Genomic DNA, 24,339 nt, shown 5'->3' with positions numbered 1-24,339 from the left:
TTAATTTGGCCGCAAGAACAGCAGTAGAGATTATCTTGCTATGAGAACAGAATGTCTATCATGAGTAGTTATTGATATGAAAGTGACTATATGTAAATGACTTCTTAGTCATCTCTACTTCCTGTGACTTACTATATTGAGGGGGAAAAACATTTTTTTTTAATTGCTATTTGCCGTTAGCACTGCAAAGCCAACATAGTTACTATAGAGTAAATCCTTTTTGGCACAAACCAATGCACTTCTTAAATTCTACTTGCAGAATTGTCCTGGGTCATAAATGAGTCAGAAAGCATCCAGTTTGACTTTCCTATCTAGGATTGCAGGCCTCACAATTAGAAAGACATCTTTTGAACAATTGAAGATGCCACTGTGGTGTTCTTACACTCATTTTTGGACTATAAGCACCCCTTCCGCATCATTTATTTGTTCTAAATCACTAGATGTTAATCCTAATTTTTCTTTTTCACAGTCAGCTGTGATTAGTCTAATTAAAACAATGCCAGGACAAAGTTGGTGGTAAAAGATTTCAGTTCATAATATTTCACTCATATGGTCTTACATTTTTAAATCACAGCAGGAAAATGTCTACACTGTTTCTTATGTTGATTTCAAAACTAGTTCAACTGAACATTTGCTGCTATCATGATTCTTTTCTCCTTCAGTCTTTTCTGCACAATATCTACTCAACTGTCTTTGTTATAGAGAGGCTGTGACAAGTGAATTTTTCTCTTTTAAAATGTGTATTTCAAATCCTAAGATTTTTATTTAACTTTGCAAACTGTGAATAACATTTTATGCTTCTTGCATACTTTAACATTGACTGTATTAAATAGCAGTGGCTTTTTGATTTGTTTTCAGACTTTTGACTTGTATATCCACTATTTTAGTGAAACTCAAATATTGTGCTCCTGAATGTAATATACACTTCTTGCATATGCTTCTGCTACAAAGGAACATTACTGAGGCCTTGAAAGAGTGTTGTCAAGAATATTTTAATTATTACAACTAAACATATTTGTATAATGTGTGTGATACAATTGTCAGTGCTTTCAAAACAGAACAAATACCTTTCCAGGCTGTGGACGAAACTTCAGCTGTAAGTAAGTGCCTGGGTTTTTAAATACATAGTTACAGTAAACAGGATAGACAAGACATGTGGACTGGAAGCAGAATTATTTTGAATGGTAAATATATATTTCATTAACTTCCATTTTAGTCTCTAATAAAGCACCCTAGTTGTGACTCAAATTCCAAAAGGCAATTTAAATTGAAAATTAAAGCTGGCACTTTGCTCACCTTTGCACTGTGCTGCTCATTTTTAAAGAGTATATGTTGGCCTCACTTTGATTCTTTGTTCTGTTTACTATTTTGCAGTACCATATTATCCTGAGTTGTTTACAGACTTGTAAGAAGTCATGACCCCTGCCCCACCGAGTTTACATACTTAGGGCCAAATTAGGGGCTCCCTAGCATTAGGAGGAAGAGCGTGTGAGGAGTAAGATGACATAACCCCACTTTCCACCCTTGGCCACAGTTTGATTACAGATGCTGGGGTCTTCAAAAGAGCCTGCCCGTTCTGAAGCTAGTGCTAGAAACTGCAGAGGGAGAGTGTTTGGTTAGGGCCATGGCCCCACCCCCTGCATATCTGTTAGACTGTAGTTCAGCAACTGCTACCTACACTTGCACAAGTCTGCAGCCCACTCCCTTTTATTGCCTTACAAAGGTGTTGTTCCTGCAGGTGCCACCACTTGGCTTGTGCTTCTCTTTTCACCTGCAGAGGCACAGCTGTCAAGAGAGCCAGTCACATTGAATACTTTTTTAAAATTCACTATTAAAACCTCTTTCTGAGGAGCATGCTTTAAAACATATCCTGATTTTTTTGTAAAGAAATGAAACAAACACACACTTAAAGTATAACTGCTCCTTTGCTTATTCACAAGGAAATTTTGAGTGGTCCTGAAGACAACACCACTGAACATGCTCAGGTCCATCCTTTCTCTCCCTTTTCCTTTCTCTCCGCACATCTACCTCCCAACCTTTTTATACTAGCTCTGCTGCTGCTATGACCATTAAACACCTTTTTGCAGAGCCTGGGAAAGGCGGGCAGCATCCGCAAAACAGTGAAACTGGGTGTACATGTTGTCAGAAGTGCAAAGTGAACAAATGGAAGAGAACTTCTCTTTCTGTTGTAGTAATCGTAGGGGTTACTTGTAACAAAAGTAGATAAAAATGTTTGTTGGAAATGTGACTTTAATTGATGGTCTCCTAATGTTCTGTTGTACATTTTGATAAAATGCATATTCACCTGAGTGTGTGCCTTTGTTCTGAATGCCTATTTTCTTTGATAAATTGAGTAAATGTTATTCAGGTACTTCCTGTTATGGATTTGTCCTGCAGTACAAAAGTAAAAGGGTTTATGATAGTAAAAAGTTGCATAACGTGAGTTATGGGTTTACTATAGAAATACTGGCACAATCCTGACTTGGGGATAGCATCACCATGTTGAAAATGAATGTGAAAATGTGTGTGGGGAGAAACATAATTTTAGAAATGTAATGTAAAATAACTGTCTTAGTACATCTGATTAGGAAAAATATAAATGAACTTTAAAAAAGATTCCTGCTTTCATTATTTGTCTGGCATATGCTACTAGACAGAAAATGGCTGACGTCTAGTAGCTGAGACTGATTAAAAAATGCCGAATGTGTGGTGTTGGGGTGGGGGAGATGCTTCAGAGATTCTCTGGTTTAATTTACACACCAGCCACTCTAACCTGAAACTAACACTTTCACAAGATTGGACTCTTCATACAAATAGCATCCAATTTCTTATGTCCAAGAATCATTTAAACTCAAACATATGTGCCTCTTGTCCAATTCCCCCAGTCTATTTTCCTTAGATAAATATATACAGTCACTGTGAACTCATCCTGGTAAGAGAGGAAGGGTGAGGGAATAAAACTGAAGGATCCATCTCTGTTGTTCCTTTGCTAATTAAATCTGCTTTGGCCTTGATTATCTTCTTTGTTGTGAATCAAGTTTTTGGGAAGCTTGTTGTGAAAATGCAGGAGAGAAGAAAGCAAATGTGCCAGTAGGAACCACCAGCTTGACATTTCAGACCACATCCTCGTAATTTTGGCAAGAATATTCTGAATCTGAGTGTCAGGTTTTGCTTCTAAATCAATTCTCATTTCTTCTGGAAGCCCACGCCCAAGCTCTTGAAAATCTAGGAAAGACTGAAGGTATGTCTGCACGACAGGGACTATACTAGCATGGCTATGCTGGCATAACCCCATAGGGTAGCTCCAGTCTACACTGACAGAAAGGGGTTTTTCCATCTGTAGGAATACCAAATCCCCGAAATAAGCATTCTTCAGTCAACATAACTGTGCCTACAGTGAGGGCTATGTCAGCATAGCAATGTTGGTCAGGGGTGTGGTTTTTCACACCCTGACTGAGGTAACTATTCCAATACAACTTTCAAGTGTAGACCAAGTTTAAGGTTTGTGTGTTTTAAGATTAAACATAAAGATGCTTCCATTATGGTAACACAGATTTTTCCCTAAATGAAAAGATGCAAAATCATAGCTAACTTTAGTAGCATAATGGACTAGAATAAATATGATTCTCCATTGCCTTGTACCTTGCATACTCATTCACACCTGTGTACAAGAGTGAGTGTAAAAATGCAACCATTCTAAGTGGAGGTTTCTGATATGCTGCTGTTTACATCCACCTTGCACTTTGGAATGGACTAGGTATTAGAAAACAAAATTCATAGAAAATAAAGTCCTCTCTTTCACCCCCACCAAATAAAAAAAATGCAGTTTCATTGCCATTCTCCTTTAGCCTTTGCATTGTCCAAGCCCCACCAATTTACATATCTAAAAGTATCATTTTGATTTTCAGCATCTAATATCCCAGATAGAGTAGTCTAGTTACTTTGAAGGCCTCCCATGATAGCAGTGGTCTGTTTGTTTTTTTTAGAACCTGTTAGACCTTGTATCCACAGCTGACTAATATTTTCATTGATTTATGCTCTGTCTCTAATAGGCTAGAAACCAAGTAAAGGTAAGGTACTTAATTAAAACTGTTAAACACTGTCCTATCTACCTCATTGCAAACAGTGTTTGGCCCCACCATCCATACTGTTATGATGCCCCCTGAGCCTTGGCCAAGTGCTTCTCCAGTGAAGGTCTCTATTCTGGTAGGTAAATTTCAATTCTTGTTTTTAATTCAGACCAAGAAAAAAGATACATAATATCTTCTGATATTACAGCTTTCCAACTCTTCAGTATTGGAGATAATCTTAAAATCCAGCCATTAGTTAAACTGTCCTCTGCTTATTTCAAGTCATATAAGAAGTATTTAAATTTATTAGGAAAATGTCTCGGGTGAAAATGTACTGATATGAAAAACTTGCAATTAAGGTTCCCAAAGACTAGTATATTTAAATGTTAACAGTTTATGGGTGGAGTGTAAGATCTTTTTTTACCTTAACCCTAAATGTTTTGGAATGGAGTGGGCATACCTGACAGACTGCTTCTTTGTCATTATGATACTGCTACTGTTGTAATAAGTAGGGGCACAAGCTTAGAATTTCTGTTCCATGGGAAATTTTGAAATTGGGCGGGAGAGGGATCAGCATCAGACCAAAACCAGGCAATTTCAGGATTTCCCAAAATTTTCTATTTGACTTTTTTCAGAATGAAATTGACAAGCTTCCCAGAACTGCCTGGTGTTCCAGTTGCCCACGTGGCAGGCTACCAAGAAACCAGGAGCCCAGCTGCCCAAGCTTGAGCCAGGGTTGCCTAGCTCCTGGCTCTATGGGAGGTAACCTAGAAGCCCTGAGAGCGCTGGGTCTGCAGTGGGCAAACTGGCAGGAAACCAGGTCTGGTTTCTATTGGAAGATTTGACAAAAACAAGAAGTTTGCACAAAATGTTTCCTTTGATAAATCAGCATTTTCCAATGGAAAAACATTCAGTTGAAAAATTTCTGACTAGTTCTACTCAAGCTAGCAACTTTCTGAGGTGGATCCTACATTGGAACTCCCTTCCCAGTTTGGTTCAGCAGAGCCTGGATTGGTGACCTTACAGCACTCTGTGAAGCTCATCTATTCTGTTGGGAGGGTTAGGAATTTGGGATGGTTGAAGGAGGTGGTTATTTTATGTTGTGTGGAGTACATGAGTGCTCTACTGGGAGAAATGGGAGTAGTTTTAAAAAGATTCATAAATATGTACTAAATTTTATGTACCCTTTTTTTTATATTTTTGTATGTCTTAATGAATAGGCACTTAAAATACATGCCCTATATTTTCAAAATAATATCACTGGCGCAATAAGTTTTCACATTAGAATTCAGGAAGTTGACTGTATTGTATGTAAATGTGGAGTACATGCGCAGATAACAAAAAGATGTTAGTTAATTTAACATCTTTGACTAAAAGTCACTAAGCCAATGTTAAAAGTACTTGTTTCACTGTTGTTTCAGATTTTTGCTATCACAGCTGGAAACAATATAAATACACATCCAATTACTGACCTAGTCACAGAACTGCTATTCTGTTGGTAAATGCTGGATTTTTGTTTTAATATACCAGTTTTTCAGAATTGGAGACTAATGTACTGAACTGTATCCCTTATGATCTTGCTGCACTATCCCTTTTTGTTTTCCAAGAAAACTGAAATCCAATACATTAGGCATGTCTCAGGATCAGATGGAAACTTGGCATTGAACCAAAGAGGAAGTCAAACTGATCAGTAACATAAGTCTGTCAATATACTTAATGTAATCATGCCCTATTTTTAAGCTGTAGAGGAAGATAAACCTTTGTTCTCTACAAATGGTTTTGTAAAAACTAAGTACAGCAGAAACAGTGGTTGGACTGAATAGATCCATGTGTTTCTACACATGAATTATGAAAGATTGATACTGAGTGGAAATAATACAATGGACAGCCCAACCCATGTGTTAACTGCTGATTCATTAGAAGTTTTACCAGGAATTTTTAGTTGGATATCCTGTATCCAAAAATTTCCCATGCTGAAAGCTTTAAAATGCTATTTAAGACATCCAAAAATAAAATGTACCTAATGCTGCAGTACTAGTACTTCCTCCTACTGCGTATTTAAGTTTACGGCTTAGAGTATAAAATAAACCCTTTTTATCTTAATATAATCCATGCAATATAATCTGCATCTCAGCAGGTAACTCCTGTGCTAACAGGCACTCAAAATCAATAACAAAGCATGAATACAAATAGCATCTGCAGTTCCATAAAGGTCTGAGAAGTAGCAAAAGTTAAATGCTACAGTCTAACAATGTGCCCTGAAGGTTGTAGACACTGGCAATCTCTCAAGGGCAGCAACTTCCAATGGCTGGAACCCTCAGCTAAGAAAGCCCTTCTGTGCACCCCCAGGGACTTAGCCTAGGAACTGACAGCAAGAGCTTCACTGTGCCAGTTAAGACAGTGGAGAGTATAAAGGGATATGTGATTGTCAGATAACTGGATCCCAACTTATTCAGGGCTTTTGTAACAGGGTGGCCTGCTCCTTAAGGGCCAGGCACCATGGGGTTAGCCAGCACTGTTCAGTTCCCCCACTTGTGCCATAATTAGCTGCCTGCCAGTCTAAGGGACAGGACTAATTAGAGTCAGGTGACAGCCTGTTAAGTACCAGGACCCCACAAAAAGGCAGAGAAGCTCAGTTTGGGGAAGGAATCGCAGGGAGCAGCAAGTTGGGTACCTGTGGAAGGCCCTGAAGTAGGGTCTGGAAGCACTCCAGGGGAGCAGCCTGGATGGTCAGGCCTCTATCCCAAATTAGAGGGACATAAAGGGAAGCTGGAAGGAAGGCCAAAGAGGAGCCCAAAGTGGGGTGGAAGTGCTTTTGGTTTTCTGCAGTTGCAGAAAAGGACTCTTGTTATCCCAGAATGGGTTAAATTTTAGTTATTGACTTGGCTAGAAGGCTACGGTATGGCACCAACTCCTACCTGTATGGGGAAGGGGAAGGCTGAGGGGACCCACTATGGAGGAGGAAACTGAGGTAGAGAGCACCTGCAGTGCCATGTGCAGCCAGCAGGGTGTGCAAAGGGGCAGACATGCATATGACAATGTAGTACAAGAAGTGGGATCATGAGACTCCCCCACCTCTCTAATCAAGGAGGGATTAGGGGATAGAAGTATAGATGCCTTCTTTGACTGAGGAACATCCACCTTCCCAGGCTGGTGTACCCCTCCTAACAAAAGGGAAAAGAGTGGAAGACATGCAACACCTGCTAGCAGTGCAGCAAAGGTAGATGCTGGCAATCCTCTGGTAGATTTTGGAGGACTGACAAAAGCTGCAGTGCAGGAAGTACCCCAGTACTGGTCAGGAAGAAATGCCCTGGTGTGCTTTTGTTGTGGAAAGGTGGGGCACAGAAGGAGGGTTTGACCCTTGAAAAGGAGAGAGGGCAAGTCCCTAAGGGTAGGATTTTTTTTATGTGGGAAGACAGGACATATTAAAAGTTTCTGTCCCGTGAAGAACTTGAACTTTGGGTAGAAAGACATAGCAAGGAAGCAGTCAGAAGGCAGATAATTGTATTTTTCACCAGCTTGGTTTTATATCTATCTATTTTATATCTATATATCTACAGCCAATTGTTGCTGAAACTCTCCCGCCAGCACTGCAATAATAGTTTTATCACTGGTGCCAGCACTTTTGGTCATCTAGGCCTGCTCAGAGCAAGTGACCAGCCTACACTATGATTGCCACCATTACTAACCCTAGCCGTGTTGCACTGGCACTTCAACAGTAGTGGGAGATTTTGAAAGAAAAATCTTTGTATACAAGGCCAAAAGCACAAGCCTAACTAAAGCTTATTTGTCATCGTCTAGCATGGAGGTGCCAAAAGCGAAAGGAGGAAGGATTTGTCAAGCGGTTAGAGTGCTAACCTAGGACTTGGGAGCCCTGTGTTGTTTCATGGTTTGTCACAGATCTTGAGCAAGTCAATTAGTCTGTTTCCTCACTTGTAAAATGGGGCTAGTAGCTCTTCCCTATGTCACAGTGGTGTTGTGAAGATGGGTACGTTAAAGATTGTGAGACCTCAAATACTAATGGGGGCCATATAAGTATGTTATGTAAATAGTGGTTGAAATTAGTGGATACTGCATTAGAAGGAAATAGTCAAAGTCTGAATGTATATAGCACCCAAATGGGTTAAATATTTAATCATTTTTTGCATCTTTCAGGATATTTTTGAGGAAAATAGTTTAGTGACAGTGAATTTCACAGCTTCATTAGAATACACATATTGTAGTGAAATATTGGCTGAGTCTATGATATTGCGTACTACCAACGAGCAGAAAAAAGACAACAGAGATTAAATCAGCACCCTGACTGAGATGGTAACCACCACCCTAGGGAGGGGCAGGTATTGGAAACCATTAACTTCCAGATTTTCATATAGCAGCATTTACAAAAAGTGCTTTTTTAAATTTGAGCTAAATTTGTACACCTGTTGGACACAGTCATCTCCATGATTACCAGTGCCTTCATCACTTTAACATTAGATTATTAGTGCATTATGCTTTATATGGGGCTGTACTAAAGTCATGCAAAAACTGCATGTAGTGCAGAACACATCTGTCATCTTATTAAATGTTGTTTCCTTTAGGAAGCACATGATAACCAATGCACACCAGTATTCACAGATATCAGTTGATTTCCAGATAAAGTGTAAAAGGTTTTGAAGATTGGGGGGGGAGGGGAGGGGAGGGGAGGGGAAGGAGTATGGGATCATGTAATTAATGCAAACACACAAGGGGGCTGAACTGAAGTTGCACAGGCTACCTTAATTCTTCCATTTACCAATTTTTGTATGCTTGACTTTGCAACCTTGATATTATTTTTAATATTGTGGCTTTTGTATGTATAAATATATAGAACACCATTCTTAACACAGATTTATGGGATATGCTGCTATCCAACTCTGTCAGTAATTGTTCTCAGGTATTTCTTCCCTGGCAAACTGGAAAATGACCAGTTTTCCAAACTCAGCCATACAATCAATAGATTGCTGGCTTTTCATAGAATCATATAATTATATAATATCAGGGTTGGAAGGGACCTCAGGAGGTCATCTAGATATTGAAAAAAATCGTCTCCAGGACCAACATTTGGGGCAGTTCGCTTGATACCGGCTGCCAACTAGACATGGTGACTACCTATGCAGCCTGTGCAGTAGTTTGATCTGGCCTTTGTCTGTATTGATTATTGGCTATGCATTCCTACTTTTGCTTCCTATCACAACCAGATTTTAATTAATGACAGAATTTTACCTCTGATCTCATGGTTACCGTCTTTCCCTCTTTTGAAGAATTAAGCCTATTGGAAAAACTATAGCCACAGATTGTTCTTTATTCATTCTGAATACTTTCCAACATGTATTGCAAGAAAAGCCCAACCTTCTCTTTAAAAAGCCATGCTGCTTTAAATAAATATTAGAAAGGCTTTGTTTTTCTGTTGAATTGTTGACCAGGATACTGACTGTGTCAATAATAAAGCCTTATACTCTGCCCATATTTTTTCTACATCTTGATGTTCTAGTGTTTTTTCTTCTTTGTTTTGCTCATATTGTTGGCTATTTTGATGACAGAGGACTCTCATCTGTAAATAAAGAAATCTTAGTTTGGCACTGGCATTACCTTCCCCTACAAGAGGACTGGTAAATAGCACAGCTGGATTTGAAAATAAAGCTGTTAAAATAAAATTTGGCACTGGTAGAGTAGAAAGTGTTGAGATAAGCACCTAAGGAATAACCAAGTGTTGAGTCACTCTTACTTGGGGGAAAGAGAGAGCAGATCTGCCAGTGAAGTTACTGAGTTTCAAAGCTGCATAAATTCAGTATAGAACATATACTGGAAGAAGAATTAGAATGAAATGTTGTTTTGATTTCAATGTACAGTTCTGAGAAAATAGTCCTGTTCACTCCTGGGCATTGTCTAACATAGTGGTTCTCAACCTATTTATCATTGTGGGCTGCATATGCGGCCTCCAATGTGTTACCTGGACCGCACGCAGCACCTCCTCTCCCTCCCCCCCCAAGCCTCCCCACAGACCCCTATGCCCAGCACCTCCCCCTCACATATCCCTCCACAGGGTGGGGCCAGGAGCAGAGCCCTGGGCTGGGGGCTAGGCAGCAGGGATCCCAGACTCTGTGGGGCCAGATGGCAGCCCCGGACTCCAGGCGGCCAGCTAGCAACCCCAACCCTGCCATGCTGGGCGTCCAGGCAGCTGGGAACCTGGACTCTGAAGGGCCGTGCGGCAGCCCCGGACCCCCACCACACGGGGCTGGCTAGCGACTCTGACCCTACCAGGCAGCCAGGAACCCGGACCCCATGCAATCCGACGGCCTTTAGCACACAGTTGGCCCGCAACTGTGTACTAGTTGGTCTGTGAGTTGAGAACAGCTGGTCTAATGTCTACTTCATTTAACTCCTCTTGGCTTTCTTAATGAAACCATTTCCTCTGGTTGTGTTTCTCTATAGACACATAAAATATGTGGATAATCTAGTTACATGATTGTGCATTGACTACATTCCCTTTGAAAGAGTTCAGATTGGCATTCCAGATGTGGGTCTTGAAAACTTTACAGGGAATTTGTTTCTTTGAGTAGAAAAAAACCTGTGGTCCTTCTAAAAGAGGGGAAAGGGTCTAATCATTTTTGACTGGGTTTGGGGCACAGGCAGCCTCTGTACTTAACATCCTGTGAAAGCTGCGGGCCATCACTGTCTCTTGGAAAAACACTCATGAGTCAGGAAAATAAACTGCAACCATTGAACCTTTACTCAGCTATGCTCTTAAATTCAGTGAGAACGTGTATTAACTGAATAGCAGACTCGTGTGGCTTTTAAAAACAGCCCTCAGGAGATGATTTCAGTGGAAACTAGGTCATATGCCAAAGTAGGGAACATGATGGCTTTCTCCCAGTCCCATTCTCTTTTCTGTTCCGTCCCCTGCACGGACCATTTAAAAGTCTGGAGAAGTTTAAGCAAAGACCAGCCCTACAACAGGCTACGGTGGCTGCTCCTACTGCCATTTACAGCCGTGGCAAAACTCCGCTTGAGTTCGGCGCTGCCAGCTCAGCCGCAGCCGCGTGTCAGTTCAAGCCTGTCTTCAAAAGGCTCCTGCGGGCGGGCGGGCTGAGCGTGGCAGGGCGGGGGGACAGGAAGGAGGGTGGCAAATGCTGCTTTGCCCCAGCCCCCGAGGCCAGCCAAAGTAAGGGCTGGTTCAGCGCCGCGGGAGAGGGCCCATCTCTCTCTCGCCTTCGCACAGCACCTAGCCCAATGGGCCGCTGCGAGCTGCCGCCAGCCGCTACCCCAGCGCAAGTAGCTAGCGCGCCTAAAGCCCTGGGCCAGCCCCACAGTGCGCGCCCCTCGGCCGGGGGAGGTGTCGGGCTCGCGGGGCCAGGGAGGCGGGGTCCGGCTGGAGCAAGGCGAGCCGCGTGTAATAATGTACCCAGGGGACAGCAGCAGCCGCCCCTGGCCTGGCTGCAACACGCACCCCGCTGCCTAAGGCGGGAGAGCGCCCGGCCGGCAGCAAGCCCGGCAGCGGCTGAGCTTGGCCGGGCGGGGAAAGTGGGAGGGGGCGGGCGCCGGCTGCGCTCCCCTCCCTAGCGGCGGAGCAGCAGCGCTGCAGACAGCCGGCCGGGAAGCGCCATTGCTGCCTGTCCGAGCCCCGCTCCGCCTTCCTGCTCCTCCTGCGGCGCCTCCTCGCTGCGGCGCGGAACTTGCCCGGAGCAGGGCGCGAAGTTGTCTGGCGGGAGGCAGCTCCCGGCTGCCGGGATGTTGGGGGTCGCGGCGGGAATGACCAACAGGTAAGAGCCCGTCAGCAGCGCCAGCCCACCCGGCCCCATTCATCCCTCCCGGGCCGGGCTGCGCCGGGGGCTCTGCAGCTCCCCCTCCTTGCAGGGCGGCGCTCGGTCCCCGGCCTCCCCTGTCCTCCTGGGGCTTGCGTGTGCGGTCAGGGCGCTGAGTGGGAGCCCGCCCTAAAACTTCCCCGCCACCTCCCTGGGTGCGGCAGGGGGCAGAGACCCCGGATCCCCGGGAGGTGCTGCAGTGGCACCCCAAGTCCTGGGTTGCGCTTCACCGCTCCGCAGCCGGCAGCGGCCAGGCTGGGGCGTGTGCGCGTTTATGGGGGTCGTTGGGAGGAGAGCAGCGCTCCCCCAGCTGGGTCGTGCGGGCAGGGGCCACGCACCCTGGCGGAACGGGGCAGGGAAGGAAGTAGCTGGTTCTGGGTGGACTGCAGAGACCTCGATTATTAGGCAGACCAGTGGGGTCACCACCAGGTGGCTGCTTCTGGGGGCTTGTTAGTAAAGTGGGAGTGACAAAGCGCCGGCTGTTGAACACTGGGGGCTGCTTCTGCACCCCTGCTCAGCTGGGCCCGGGTTAGAAGATTTTAGGCAGGGGTGGGGTGTGACTCAGATTCCCAGATGCAGCGTGTGACCCGCTCGGGGTGTTCCTTCTGCTGCAGGGTGTGATCTGCGGCTTGCAAAGCCTGCGGGCTCTTACAGCCACACCCAGGCGTGGGTTAGTTTTTTGTCAGTAGTCCCGCCCAGGCTCCCGTTCTGAAGTAACAGCACCTGCAATTCTCATTCATGCTTTCACAGTGACCCGGCGCTCACCAGGGGCTAGCAGGAATTTCCTTCCAGCTTGTACGTGTAGAGTTTTCTAGGAATTTTTGTGTTGGGGCAGTGGGTGTGGTATCCCCCGTTCTCTCCTCCCCACCCCCGAATCATACACCAAGGACTTGTCTCCACTGAAACTCCTATGTCTGCCCCAGGAATGTTTCAGCAGCATAGAAATACTGGCAAAGCATGCTTGATGCAGCAATATCAGTAAAGCTGTGTTTTGTACCCATATACTAAACTAAAGCCACCCCCCACTAGTGGCAAAAGCATTGCATCTGCACTAGGAACTTGGGCCAGCCCAGCTATGTTGGTCAGGGATCTACACCCCCCCTGACAGATGTAGCTGTGCCAGCAGAAGTCCATAGGGTGCACATAGCCTTACTCTGTTTGAGTTAGCCTACCTCAAATGAGAGCAGCTACCCTGCAAAGCAGCGCTGAAGCTGCACAGAGGGACTGGATTAGTGGCTGATGAGTTATGCTAACTCAAGTTTCTAGTCTGTAACTGCACCCCCACTGCATTACTAGCTCAAGCGTTGGCAGCACCAATGCTCCTGACAGGCTGGTTATCTCAAGTTTAAAGGACAACTGAACTCCAGCTATACATTTTTGTGTGTAGACAGGAGCTTTGTTAGGGGTAACACTCAAATTGTACCTTGAGTTAGCACTGCAGTGAAACAAGCCGTTCCTTGTGGAAGAAGCAGAGGGTTTGGCCCTTGAGATCCAAAGGTCCTGTGTATCAGTACTAGCTCCCAGCCTCACACTCCTGAACAGCTTGACTTCTGCAAAGTTCATCTTGCCAGGGACTCTCCTAGAGCAGCTGCTCCTGGAAACCACCATCAGGCTAGTTTAGATTAGTGGTGGTGGGGAAATTTAGACTGCATGGAAATATTGGGTGGTTGGGAGGGAGGGGGAAGGTGAGTAAATGCACTTTTCCCCAAGCCTCCTCCAACTCACTAATGACCAAATCCAGCATGACACCTCCAGCTGGCTTGAAAGGACAGAATGAAGCCAAGAAGGTAGCATTTGGTGCTTTTGCACTCCCTGACCCAGATGCACCAGGTTCTTGTCCACTCTGCTCATCTGGAGGAAGGGGTAATAAGGCTGTATGTTTCATTTTATTTACAATTAAAGCTCTTAGTACAGGGATTTTGGTTTTGGTGATTATTTTTTTAAAGTATTGTATTTTTTCCTCAAGTTATTTCATGTATTTAAATGCTAACCCAGTCTAAACAATTGATGTAAGCAGAATAACATTTTATGTAAACATCTGAGTGATTCAAAAGTGTTTCTATCCTTTGTGTACATCTTCACAATTGTGACTTACGCTGCCTGTGACAACAGACATGTAATGATCCTCAGAGCAGAAATTGAGAGAGCACAGTTAGTTCTTACTAAAATAAAACTAGTAAATGTGTGAAAGGAGAACATAGAAGAACTGTTTATCATTTGAGCCCTGCAGTTAAAATGTCACATTTTACATCTATTTAAATACCTTTGTATGGTGAGCGGGGTGTCCACATTGAGGTGAACTTAGAGACCATTCTACCAAAAAAAAAAAAGTGTGCTTTGTCATTTTAATTCCTTCTCCCTTTGCTTGAGCAGTTAATTTTTAAATAGACTTTTGTCTTTCACCATGCAGCTTCTTTGTACTGTGGTATCTAGAATTGTAGTGAGGACCTAAAATAACTAGTGTAACAGCATAGATGTTCCTTGCTTCTGCTATAAGGGATGTAATGTTATGACTAGGCTTGGCAAACTCGTCAATTGACCGCCTATTATTTGACCACAGTCAGACATTGTCACATATTCCAGCAAGAATGCTCTTTGTTAGGCGGTGGCCAACTTTTTAAATTGCATTATGGTCTTTCTTTTTCTTTCTTTCTTTCTTCATTTCATCGTGTTTTGCATTTTTCTGAGTTAAAATAACTGTTATGTAACTTGTTCTTTATAATTAGGTACAAATATCTATCTAAGCCTTTCAGAGCCCACAGATTCTTACTTTTTTTTGTTACTGTTGTAATTGTTCTAATAAATTAGTGCTTTAAAATATTTGACCATTTTTGACATTTTATTTGATACTATTTGACCAGTCAGTTGACCAATGATTTTTGGACCGGTCAAATGCTCAACCCTACTTTATGACTTAATTCACACAAGAAACAGGAGCATGACTGTTTGACAAACAGTAAATGTCAAAGAAAATGATCATAATTTGTTGAGCATGGGAATGTGTCGATGCTGTATGTAACAGAAGACATTTATCTCTGCCCCAAGGAGCTTATAATTTTAATGAGACAGGACAATAATTAAACAACCCCAGGTGGAGGGTCATGTTATGGGACTATGATTTTCTGTGTAGATTTTGCAATTAGTGTAGAGTCATGCATTGGGTAAGAGTTAATGCGGAGGAGTATGAAAAACTAATAAAGAATAATGAACTGTTTCACTAATTACACAGCATTTTAAAGCTTCACCTGCTGTAAATGTTTCTTGGAAACATATGTTCCAAATTAAAGAATTTTATAAGTCTTATGCTAATATGTCACAATCTTTCTGTGGCAGACAAAAATAACAAATACAGTATGTAGTCCCCAGTTCGTTGGAGACCTAGAATGCCGGCAATTTAATGGATGCTGGAAATGTTTAAAACAGCTAACTTGCAAACTGCAAACCAACTAAAGGCTATCCTGTCTTTTTTTTTTTTTTCCCTTCTCCCAATCCCACTACTTGGTCCTCAGCTATTGATTACCAAACCTAGTCTCTAAGAAAACAAAGACGTAATTTGGCTCAGTTGTTTGACTTCACTAGTGTTAACTTTTATTTATAACAAACAAAAATAAAATTTTAATTTAATGGGGTACAAGAGCATTCTAGCCAGTGATTGTTTCTGAAAGATGCCAGACTGACAGTACTTGAAACGGAGGATCTCTCTTTATCCACAAAATAGATACAAGCGCAGGCAGCAGCAATGCACACTGCTGTGTCCTGCTAATGTGCCTTAGCTCTGATGTTGAGGGACTGCCTCTTCAGGTCATAGAACAATTAAGTCCTTGGCATCTTTTCTGCTGAGACAGCCACTAAACGCTGCTCTGACACGTTAATTGGGAGATGAACTGAGACAATCAACTAGGTTGCCAAACACCCAGAGAGCAGTAATGAATTTTGAGGCAAACTCAGTTTGGAACCCGCACTTGCAGAAACTTGCTGAAATGAACTAGATAAAACGCTCCTGTAGAAGTCCGCAATTCTTGGCATCTCATAAGTCATCTGGGAGGAAGTTTCTGCAGTGCAAAACAAACAAAGTGTGTCCCTCTGGGATATATGGGTAGCTGGTGCAGCACAAGAAGTGGATGGTGTTGGGCAAAAAGGTGGTGTGGCCAGGGGATGTGCTGATTTAGTACATCCCCATGGCAGCTTCTCCTAGCAGGGCTCCTGTGGGGCACTGACTGCAACTCTAGCAGTTCTTCACTGGTAGAAATTGCCAGGCTTGCCCTTCCTTGGAGTGAATCCCTCCTGTGATTGAAGGAGAGAGTCTGAATCTGGCACTTAGGCCTTGTCTACACTGCCACTTTACAGCGCTGCAACTGTCTCGCTCAGGGGTGTGGAAACCCCCGCCCTCCCCCGAGCGCTGCAAGTTTCAGCGCTGTAAAGTGGCAATGTAGACAGTGTACCAGCAGTGGGAGCTATTCCCCTTGTGGAGGTGGTTTTTTTACAGTGCTGGGAGAGCTCTCTTCCAGTGCTGGTGCCGTGACCACATAGCCACGTGGCAGCGCTTTAACGTTGCTAGTGAAGACATACCCATAGTCACTACTAACATGTTTTGACTATGAACCAGTAACCCAGAAGTGACTGATCACCTGAATTGTCCCCCTTGTTTGTGGCTTTCTCCCCTTAAAAGTAGAATATTGAAAAGAAGATTATCTGCTACAGTAGCACTTTGAGAGGATGTCTTTCTGGCATCAGTAACTGTGTGAGGGTTGTGGAGCTGCCACATACCAATCTATGAAAATGATATGTTGTAATGGTGTGAATATTGTAAGTGACCTGGTCAGTAAGGAAAAATTTCTGTCTAACTGTGGAGGGTTATCAGAATTTCCTTTATGAAAGTGTTTGATCTAATTTGATAGGGGCAGTGAGAAGAACAAACAGGGAAGCGGCCCAGTGACTTCCCAGAAAAATAATCTAGGTATATGCTTGAAAAACAATGGAGCAGGCTTCAAAGACCCTGTCTCCTGTTGTAAACTGTTTTGCCAGAGTGGGGAGTTGCTAGATCAAAGGGTTATACACAGTTACACTTTCCCAAGGAATAAATACACGTTTATGTGTGGGGAGGAAATTTCCATAAGTTGCCAAGAGTGTGTCAGTGAACTCTGACAGGCCGACAGTGAGGCTCTAACAAAGAGTATATAGGGAATTAGTCCTTCCAGGGTCTCCATGTGGAAGATGGTTAGACAACCTACATGCATGCCTGCTTACCAGGTGTTTTATTGCTTTTAAGATCTATTTTCTCTGAAATGTTCTAAATAAATGATACTGTGCTTTAAGGAAGCTGTTTAGTCACTGATTACCCCTGACATTATCCTGAAGGGAACAGAATTGCAGGGTATGGACATATGTCAGACTTGCTGAAGTAAATTGTGGTTGATACACAGGGGACTGCAACCCAGGGCTCACTTTGAGAGTGGAAGAGTCACAGGATTCTATGCCAAAGAGACCAGCTCAAGGAGGGGTCAGAGGTGCTGTTTGCTTGGTAACGGTGACAATACTGTAGTGATTTTCATTCTAGGTTAATAGTGGCCATTTCTTGCTTGTGGTGGTCACAAATCAAAGTACAGTAGTGGTTTTTTTTGTTTTTTAAATGTACTTGTATTATATATAATCTGGATCAAAAGAACCTTGAATTTTATGCCTGCACTTCAGATGAAGAGCTAAGTCGTGTGTCTGTAGAAAGAACTAGGTAACTGATTTTGTACAGATTTTTGACAAAGGTGTTCTTATGCTTATGTAAAATTAAAAATAGTCATCCTGGTGTACTGTTATTGGCAGAATAGGAGTTTCTGCTGGGACTATTGCAGTAAATTGCAAGCTAGCATTTCACAACTGCTTACTGAAAATATGATTTTTCAGTCAATTTACCTTGTGCTTATAGTGCCCAGTTCAAAAAAGTTTTTCTCATAGTGATATTTACAGGCAAACATACAAGTAAAATATTGAGCAAAGAAAATGGATCTATATCCAGAGCATTTTAATAAGTTTGAAAAATCAGCCTATACTCACTGCCTTTTTAACTTTTATTCTGTATATTAGAGTGGATGATAAAGCGGCAGACTTCTGGGCTCTTATAGCATTAGTGACTATTGTGCATGCCGTGTTTAGGGCCTCCGTAAATCAGAAGCTGTATATAGTACTGGAATGAAATCATACTGTAACCCACAGATTCTTTTTTCTCAGAACTGTCTCCAAATGCTTACTGCAGATAATCATTTAAAGACACACAATATACTCTGCATAGCTTGAATGGTTAACAAATTTTTTTTTTTTTTTTTTTCAAGTTGTAGTAAAATATTTATGGCAAAGCACTTAAGGCAAGCTTTTTAGTGTTTTCTGTTGTGGTTTCACGCTGTGTGTGTCATTCTGGAAATTCTGATTCCTCTGCATTTTTGTTCTGTTCCAAATTATCATTTTAAGACTCCCCACCCACTGTAATGCAGCCTGCATTATTCTTTGTCCATACCAGGATATGTTAAATACTGTTAATATTGTCAAAGTTAAAAACAAGGCTTTTCTTAGTGGAGGAAGTGGTTCATCTTTAGGGCCTGTCCACCACGACAAGTTCTGATGAAAGGCCAAATCAAAAGAAGGCTCTGATCTGTTATGTTTTGTTAAGAGCAGCTCTCTATGAGCTGAGTGGTGAAAACATTATCTACTATCTGTTATTACATACAAAATCTAGAGATTGAAGAATCAGACAACTGACACTATATATATGGCATATAACTTTTAAAATTCAAGGCATAAAAGAAGCCTGAGATTAAGCAGCAACTTTTACTATGGAGAGATTATTATCATTGTCTGTTTATGGAGTTTCTTGTTCTTTTCTCTGAAGCTCTTTCAGTGACCAGGCACTGGATTATTCGATTTACCATTGATCTGATCTGGTGTAGCATTTCTCATGTTCCTAGACTTAAGAGTGCAGGAAGGTAAACTACTAACTTCACTTTGTTTTAGAAGTTTTTGCCATTTTAAAATCGGATATTTTTGCTATCTGGCAAGAACACTGAAAACCTGGGAGACATAGGGAGTTGCTTTCCAGCATTGCTGACATGAAAGCAATTATGAGTTTGGTTTAAAAATAACAGGATTATTTTTTTAAATACACTTCGGATTCTTTTTATTTGCCTCCTTGTTTTGGAGTCTTTACAGTGTATTTGCGTCAAGTTTTCATGTCTTTTTTCACAGCCACGTAGGCTAGTAACTCCCTTTTTAACTGAAAGCTGAGATTCTCATGCAATAATTTATTCCAGCAGCTGGGCAGGAAAAACACCAAATATTGTAACACTTATCATGGCAAAACCACAAGAGCTGGCAATACCGTTTCTCATTTGGAGTTTCTTCATGGATGTATTCTGCCCTCAATGCCTGTGTATAACGCGCATTGCCATTAATGTGTTTTCTGCATATAATCAGAAAATTAATCCTCCAATTCAGCTCCACTTCTAGCCAAAGGTTTGAAACATCTTGAAAATACTGTGCAATTTTTAATTGGCTGTACAAGACTCTCCATGAAGAGATTGTCCAGCTGGTCTTAGTTAACTCTGGAGCCTGTTACACACCACTTAATTCATTTTTTTCATCAGCTGGAGAACATTGGGAGATAAATGATACCAGACAAATGATAGCCTGTGCAGTGACAAAATGTTTTGAAACAAAGGGCTTGTCTACACTGGCAATTTACAGCTCTGCAACTTTCTCTGTCAGGGGTGTGAAAAAATACTCCCCTGAGTTCAGCAAGTCTCAGTGCTGTAAAGCGCCAGTGTAGACAGTGCACCAGCGCTGGGAGCCGCGCCCCTCGTGGAGATGGGTTTTTTTAGAGCGCTGTGCCGCGACCACACAAGGCATGTTAAAGCGCAGCCGCGGCAGCACTTTAGCATTGCCAGTGTAGACTAGCCCAGAGTGACCATCCTTTCCGTAGTCTCAGAACAGAAATTTGGTGTGTCATTAACACATGTTTAAATGGTGTGTATTTGAGCATTATAGAAGTGCCTGATAACAGCTCCATCGTTCTAAAATGGGCTTAAATCGTGGCGTAAATTCCTTTTTGTTTCTGGTAAAATGTTACACAGGGTTAGATTTTATGTTCTTTGCATTTTCGGTGTCAAATGTTTGGTTTCTCTTTATTAATTTTTAATAGGAAATCTTGGAATTTGAGTGGCTGAAATTTGTCCATGGAATTCCTACTTTTCATCGTTGACTGATATCTCTTAAATAAACATTGACTGTCGATTTAAAAAAAAAACTAGGTAGGGAGGTGGGTCCTAAGTAGATCTGGTACAATGGGCAGCTTGTGTTTTATTTAAATGTTGGATTTAGGGTCATTTTAGCTTTTTTTCCATGTTAGAACTGTAAGTTTTTAAGTACTGTGCACACAAGCCTGAATGATGGGTGGGCTGTTCCCCTTCCCCCCCCGCGAGCCTCCTCCTCAATTCCAGGAGTTCCAGAGGCTGCTTCCTAGAGCAGTGGGGGAATGCCCTGGGGTACTGAGGGTGGTGTTCATGGTTGGTGCAATGGATGGGGAGTTGCTATGTAATAAGCTGAGAACTTTGAGGAGATGTAATAATTTTATGAACACTACATGTCACCTGGCCAGGAAGGAGAAGTCACTGTATGTTGGGCTATAAGACTCCCCTGTATGCATGTGATTGCTCTAGCTTAATAAGATGTTGGGGAGGGGGAGCGCAAAGGAAAGAAAAACACAATACACCTCTACCTCGATATAACGCTGTCCTCGGGAGCCAAAAAATCTTAGTGTTATAGGTGAAACCACGTTATATCGAACTTGCTTTGATCCACTGGAGTGTGCAGTCGTCGTGTCCCCCCCCCGGAGCATTGCTTTACCGCATTATATCAGAATTCATGTTCTATCGGGTTGTGTTATATCAGGGTAGAGGTGTAGTTATTCTCAGCAAACATTGCGGGGGAGTTACAAGACAATGGCATACTTCCAGGCCCCAGGTCATAGTGACACAGCTGTTCAGTCAGTGCTGGGAAGGAAGAGATCAAAAGAACACTAAACAGTTAAAAACCCTTCTCAAGAGCGGAGGGGAGGTCAGTTGTCCTGGGCTGTCAGGAGGACTGGCTGACAGAGGGAGAGGGGCTCTGTGGAGGATGGCATATGTATGGACTGCTGTCTTTATAAGGTCTGTTTTCTCTGAAATCCTGTTCTAAATTAATTATACTTTGCTTTAAGAAGGCTGTGTGGCTACTGGATACTGCTGTCCTTGCCCCTAGAGAGAACAGAACTGCAAGCACTGAAGATAACTCAGTCCTGCTGAGGTAGTCATGGTTGATACACAGGGGACTGCAGTCCAAGGCCTTGTCTGAGAGTGGGAGAATCATCTGATTCTACCAGGAGGCAGGTGACAGCTTGAGGTCTGAGACCCGAGGCGGGTGCACTTGAGAAACCAGGAGGGATCAGGGTACAATTCACCCTGTAACTGTGACAGTTAGTAGTATTGGGTGGAGCCCGTGAGCTGGGGGTGAAGACCGGAACAAAGTGTGCAGAAGTGAAGACCTGAGTTGGAATACTTTTTGCCAGAGGCAGGGAGAAATTTGTTGTAGAGGAAATGGTGGAGATGAAGGTGTCACAGTTCAGGACAACTGCACCTGTATTCCTCCTCTGTGGTCCAGCCAGGGCACCCACTCTAGGCTTCAGCTTCCTGGGCTGTCACCTCCCTTGAGTGGAGACCCACGTCTCACTCCCTTCTGACTGGGGTCTTTCCAGGCTGCATAGTCCCCTGACTATACTGTGAGATCCTAGCAAGAAACTCTGCCTGAGCAGGCCTGCTTACTTTCTTTTCACAGACTAATAATAATTTCCCACAGTCACAAGGTACCATACTGCACTTCCTATGCAAACCTGGTTTATTCTTAAGATAAAAGCATTACAGAGAAAACATAGTAAAAGAATCTACTCACATGCTAATAAGCTTAGTAGTCATCACCCTATCCCTAATGCAGGCTCTGGCAGGAGTAGTCCTTCAAAATCCCACCCAAAGGCTTTCTTTGTGTTTTCAAGTTCCTCACAGCTTCAGCTTAGAACAAGCATCCAAAACCTAAGTCAGGAAGTTTAACTTGCTGATACTCACACCTTCTTGTCAACTGTTGGAAATGGCTGAGGTCCACCTTGATTGCATTGGCCTCGTTAGTACTACAGAATAATTTTCCCCCTCTTGATATTCACCCCTTCTTGTCAACTGTTGAGAATAGGCCACTTCCACCTTAATTGAATTGGCCTCGTTAGCATTGACCCCAACTTGGTAAGGCAACTCCCATCTTTTCATGTGTTGTAATATTTATACTGCTTACTGTATTTTTCACTCCATGCATCTAATAAATTGGGTTTTGGCCAAGGAAAGCTTATGCCCAAATAAATTTGTTAGTCTCTAAGGTGTCACAAGGACTCCTCATTGTTTTTGTTAATTCAGTAAAGTGTCTCTTAATTCCATAAAGTTTGTCAGGGATATTGCAGGCTATTGTCAAGTCTGTCACAGAAGGTTTGTGAGAATGAGAGAGAACAAGGCTCCAGTGCCAGTATGATAAGAGGACAGAGGGTGCTATAGTTCACCCCAGGAAAAGTGTGGTGAGGAATATATGGAAAGGGAAATAGCCTCAGTGGAAGATTGAGGACAGATTGGGGAAGCAAATGCTGCAAGCAGCAGGAAAGAAACTCTGGGTAATGGTGTGGGGCAATGGTGCAGATTGGTGGGCAATGCAAATTAGCAGATAATCAAGCAGTGGGACACTGGCAGACAGAAAAACAGTAGTGTAAAATAGAGATGTAAATAGCATTTTAAAAAAGTAACCGTTTAAACTATTAAAATTGTATCGGTTAAACATTTAACTGTTAACGAGTTCACAACATAGGCATGGGAACTATGGGTGCGGGGGGTGCTGCAGCACCCCCACGTTTTACGCAGGTCCCAGCTGCTGGCCCCGCACCCAGGGTCCTGGCTGCCGGCCCCGTGTAAAACATGGGGGTGCTGCAGCACCCCCTGCACCCCTAGTTCCCACACGTATGACAGCAGTTCCATAGCAATGGTCCTGATGCTTTTCAAGGCATCTTGGGTGTGGGGATTGCTGTGATAAGCTAATGGACAAACTTTGGGCACCCGTGAGCTGAGTGAGAGAGACTGATTATTATGCATACTGTAAGGAAAGACTTGCCTTTTTGCAAGCTCAGTACTGATTGAGCAAAGCAACCACTGCTTACAAAATCCTATAATTGTGGTAAATATCCTGTTGCAGGAGAACATTTTATAAATAGCTGCATGTATGCGAGGTATGAAACCTGACAGATTAAAGCTATACGTTTCTTAATTTTTTTTTGTAGAGGAAATATGTGGAATAAGCATGTCGTTTCTGGTGGGAGAGTGGTCTTCCTTATGACATCTGAAACGATGCAGGTTACTAGAAGAGCAGAATTGTACACACAAGTATGCTTTTGTGCTGTGGTGAATTTGCAATAAGAACACCTACACACAAAGCATTTTTGTAAGCCTAGAGATTTGTTTGTATATTGTGCTTGCTTTTTTAAAGATATGTTTGAATTCGATCTTTCTCCATCCCATTCCAGCTTCTCCTTCTGCCTGGTCTTGCAGTGAAGTTACTCTTGTATGGATTTAATCACTCTTGCCATAGAAATAATTTTAACAAATTCAGCCTTATGACTTCGTTGCAGGATCCAAGGGAAGGAGAGACTCATTTGTCATCATCATAAATGGCTTATAATTAGAAGGGGCACAGAAAACAGAAACAGATCAATGTATGTTTAAATATATGTTAGTTTATGTATCTTCATTCAGTGGCTTCACATTTTTACATTACATTGAGGAATCAAAAGCTGTTCATATTAGCATATTGTTTATTTTTGTGGCATTGTGTATGGGGCATTATTGATGGTAAGATCCCGGTGCAAGTTAAACCACATATGGAAAAACTGGGTGGTGGGTTACTACATTCTAGGAAAATACATTTGTGCTGTCTCTCTTGCTCTTGTGAAATGCTGAACTTCAGAAACGCAGACAGTATTGTAGCAAAGGATATTGTAATGGGGGTTTGCAATAGACCTCATGGGAGCTGCAGTAATCTGTCAAGTGAGTATATTTATGATGAGTCCCTGTGCTACTTTTAAATATTTCAGAGAGTATATAGAGAGAGACACATTTTCTAGCTGTGAAAACATTCCTGAAACGTGATTGAACTCAGACTTTTAAAAAATTATTGTATATTTACAAGTATATTGAGTTTATTTTCTATTACAAGATACAGCCAGTATTATAATTATGTTAAAAGTGGATTGAATGGGATAATGTCAAAGCTGCCATTCAAAAATCTTTGCTACTGCATTCACATTTTTTCCTTTTTGTTAGCCCACTTTTGGCTTGCCTTATTTTAGT

General features: G+C 42.6%; 1 protein-coding gene across 2 annotated transcripts in view; it reads left to right on the top strand.

The window, feature by feature from the left end:
* Positions 1 to 11,680: 11,680 nt before the first annotated feature.
* The window catches only part of LIMS1 (LIM zinc finger domain containing 1), a 157,039-nt gene continuing 144,380 nt past the window's right edge, over positions 11,681 to 24,339 (top strand). For both annotated transcript variants that reach the window (XM_024224375.1, XM_024224373.1), the window contains exon 1: positions 11,681 to 11,851. Coding sequence is in view for 1 of the 2 variants with exons in the window: in XM_024224373.1 (XP_024080141.1) it covers positions 11,820 to 11,851 (32 nt within the window). In the remaining variant the exon portion in view is untranslated. The remainder of the gene's footprint in view (positions 11,852 to 24,339) is intronic.

Source organism: Terrapene carolina, unplaced genomic scaffold, assembly GCF_002925995.2.
Source record: "Terrapene carolina triunguis isolate 2854851 unplaced genomic scaffold, T_m_triunguis-2.0 Scaffold21, whole genome shotgun sequence".
NCBI classification, from domain to species: domain Eukaryota; kingdom Metazoa; phylum Chordata; order Testudines; family Emydidae; genus Terrapene; species Terrapene triunguis.
The sequence above is the reverse complement of the archived record's forward strand: the minus strand, read 5'-3'. Positions and strand labels throughout refer to the sequence as shown.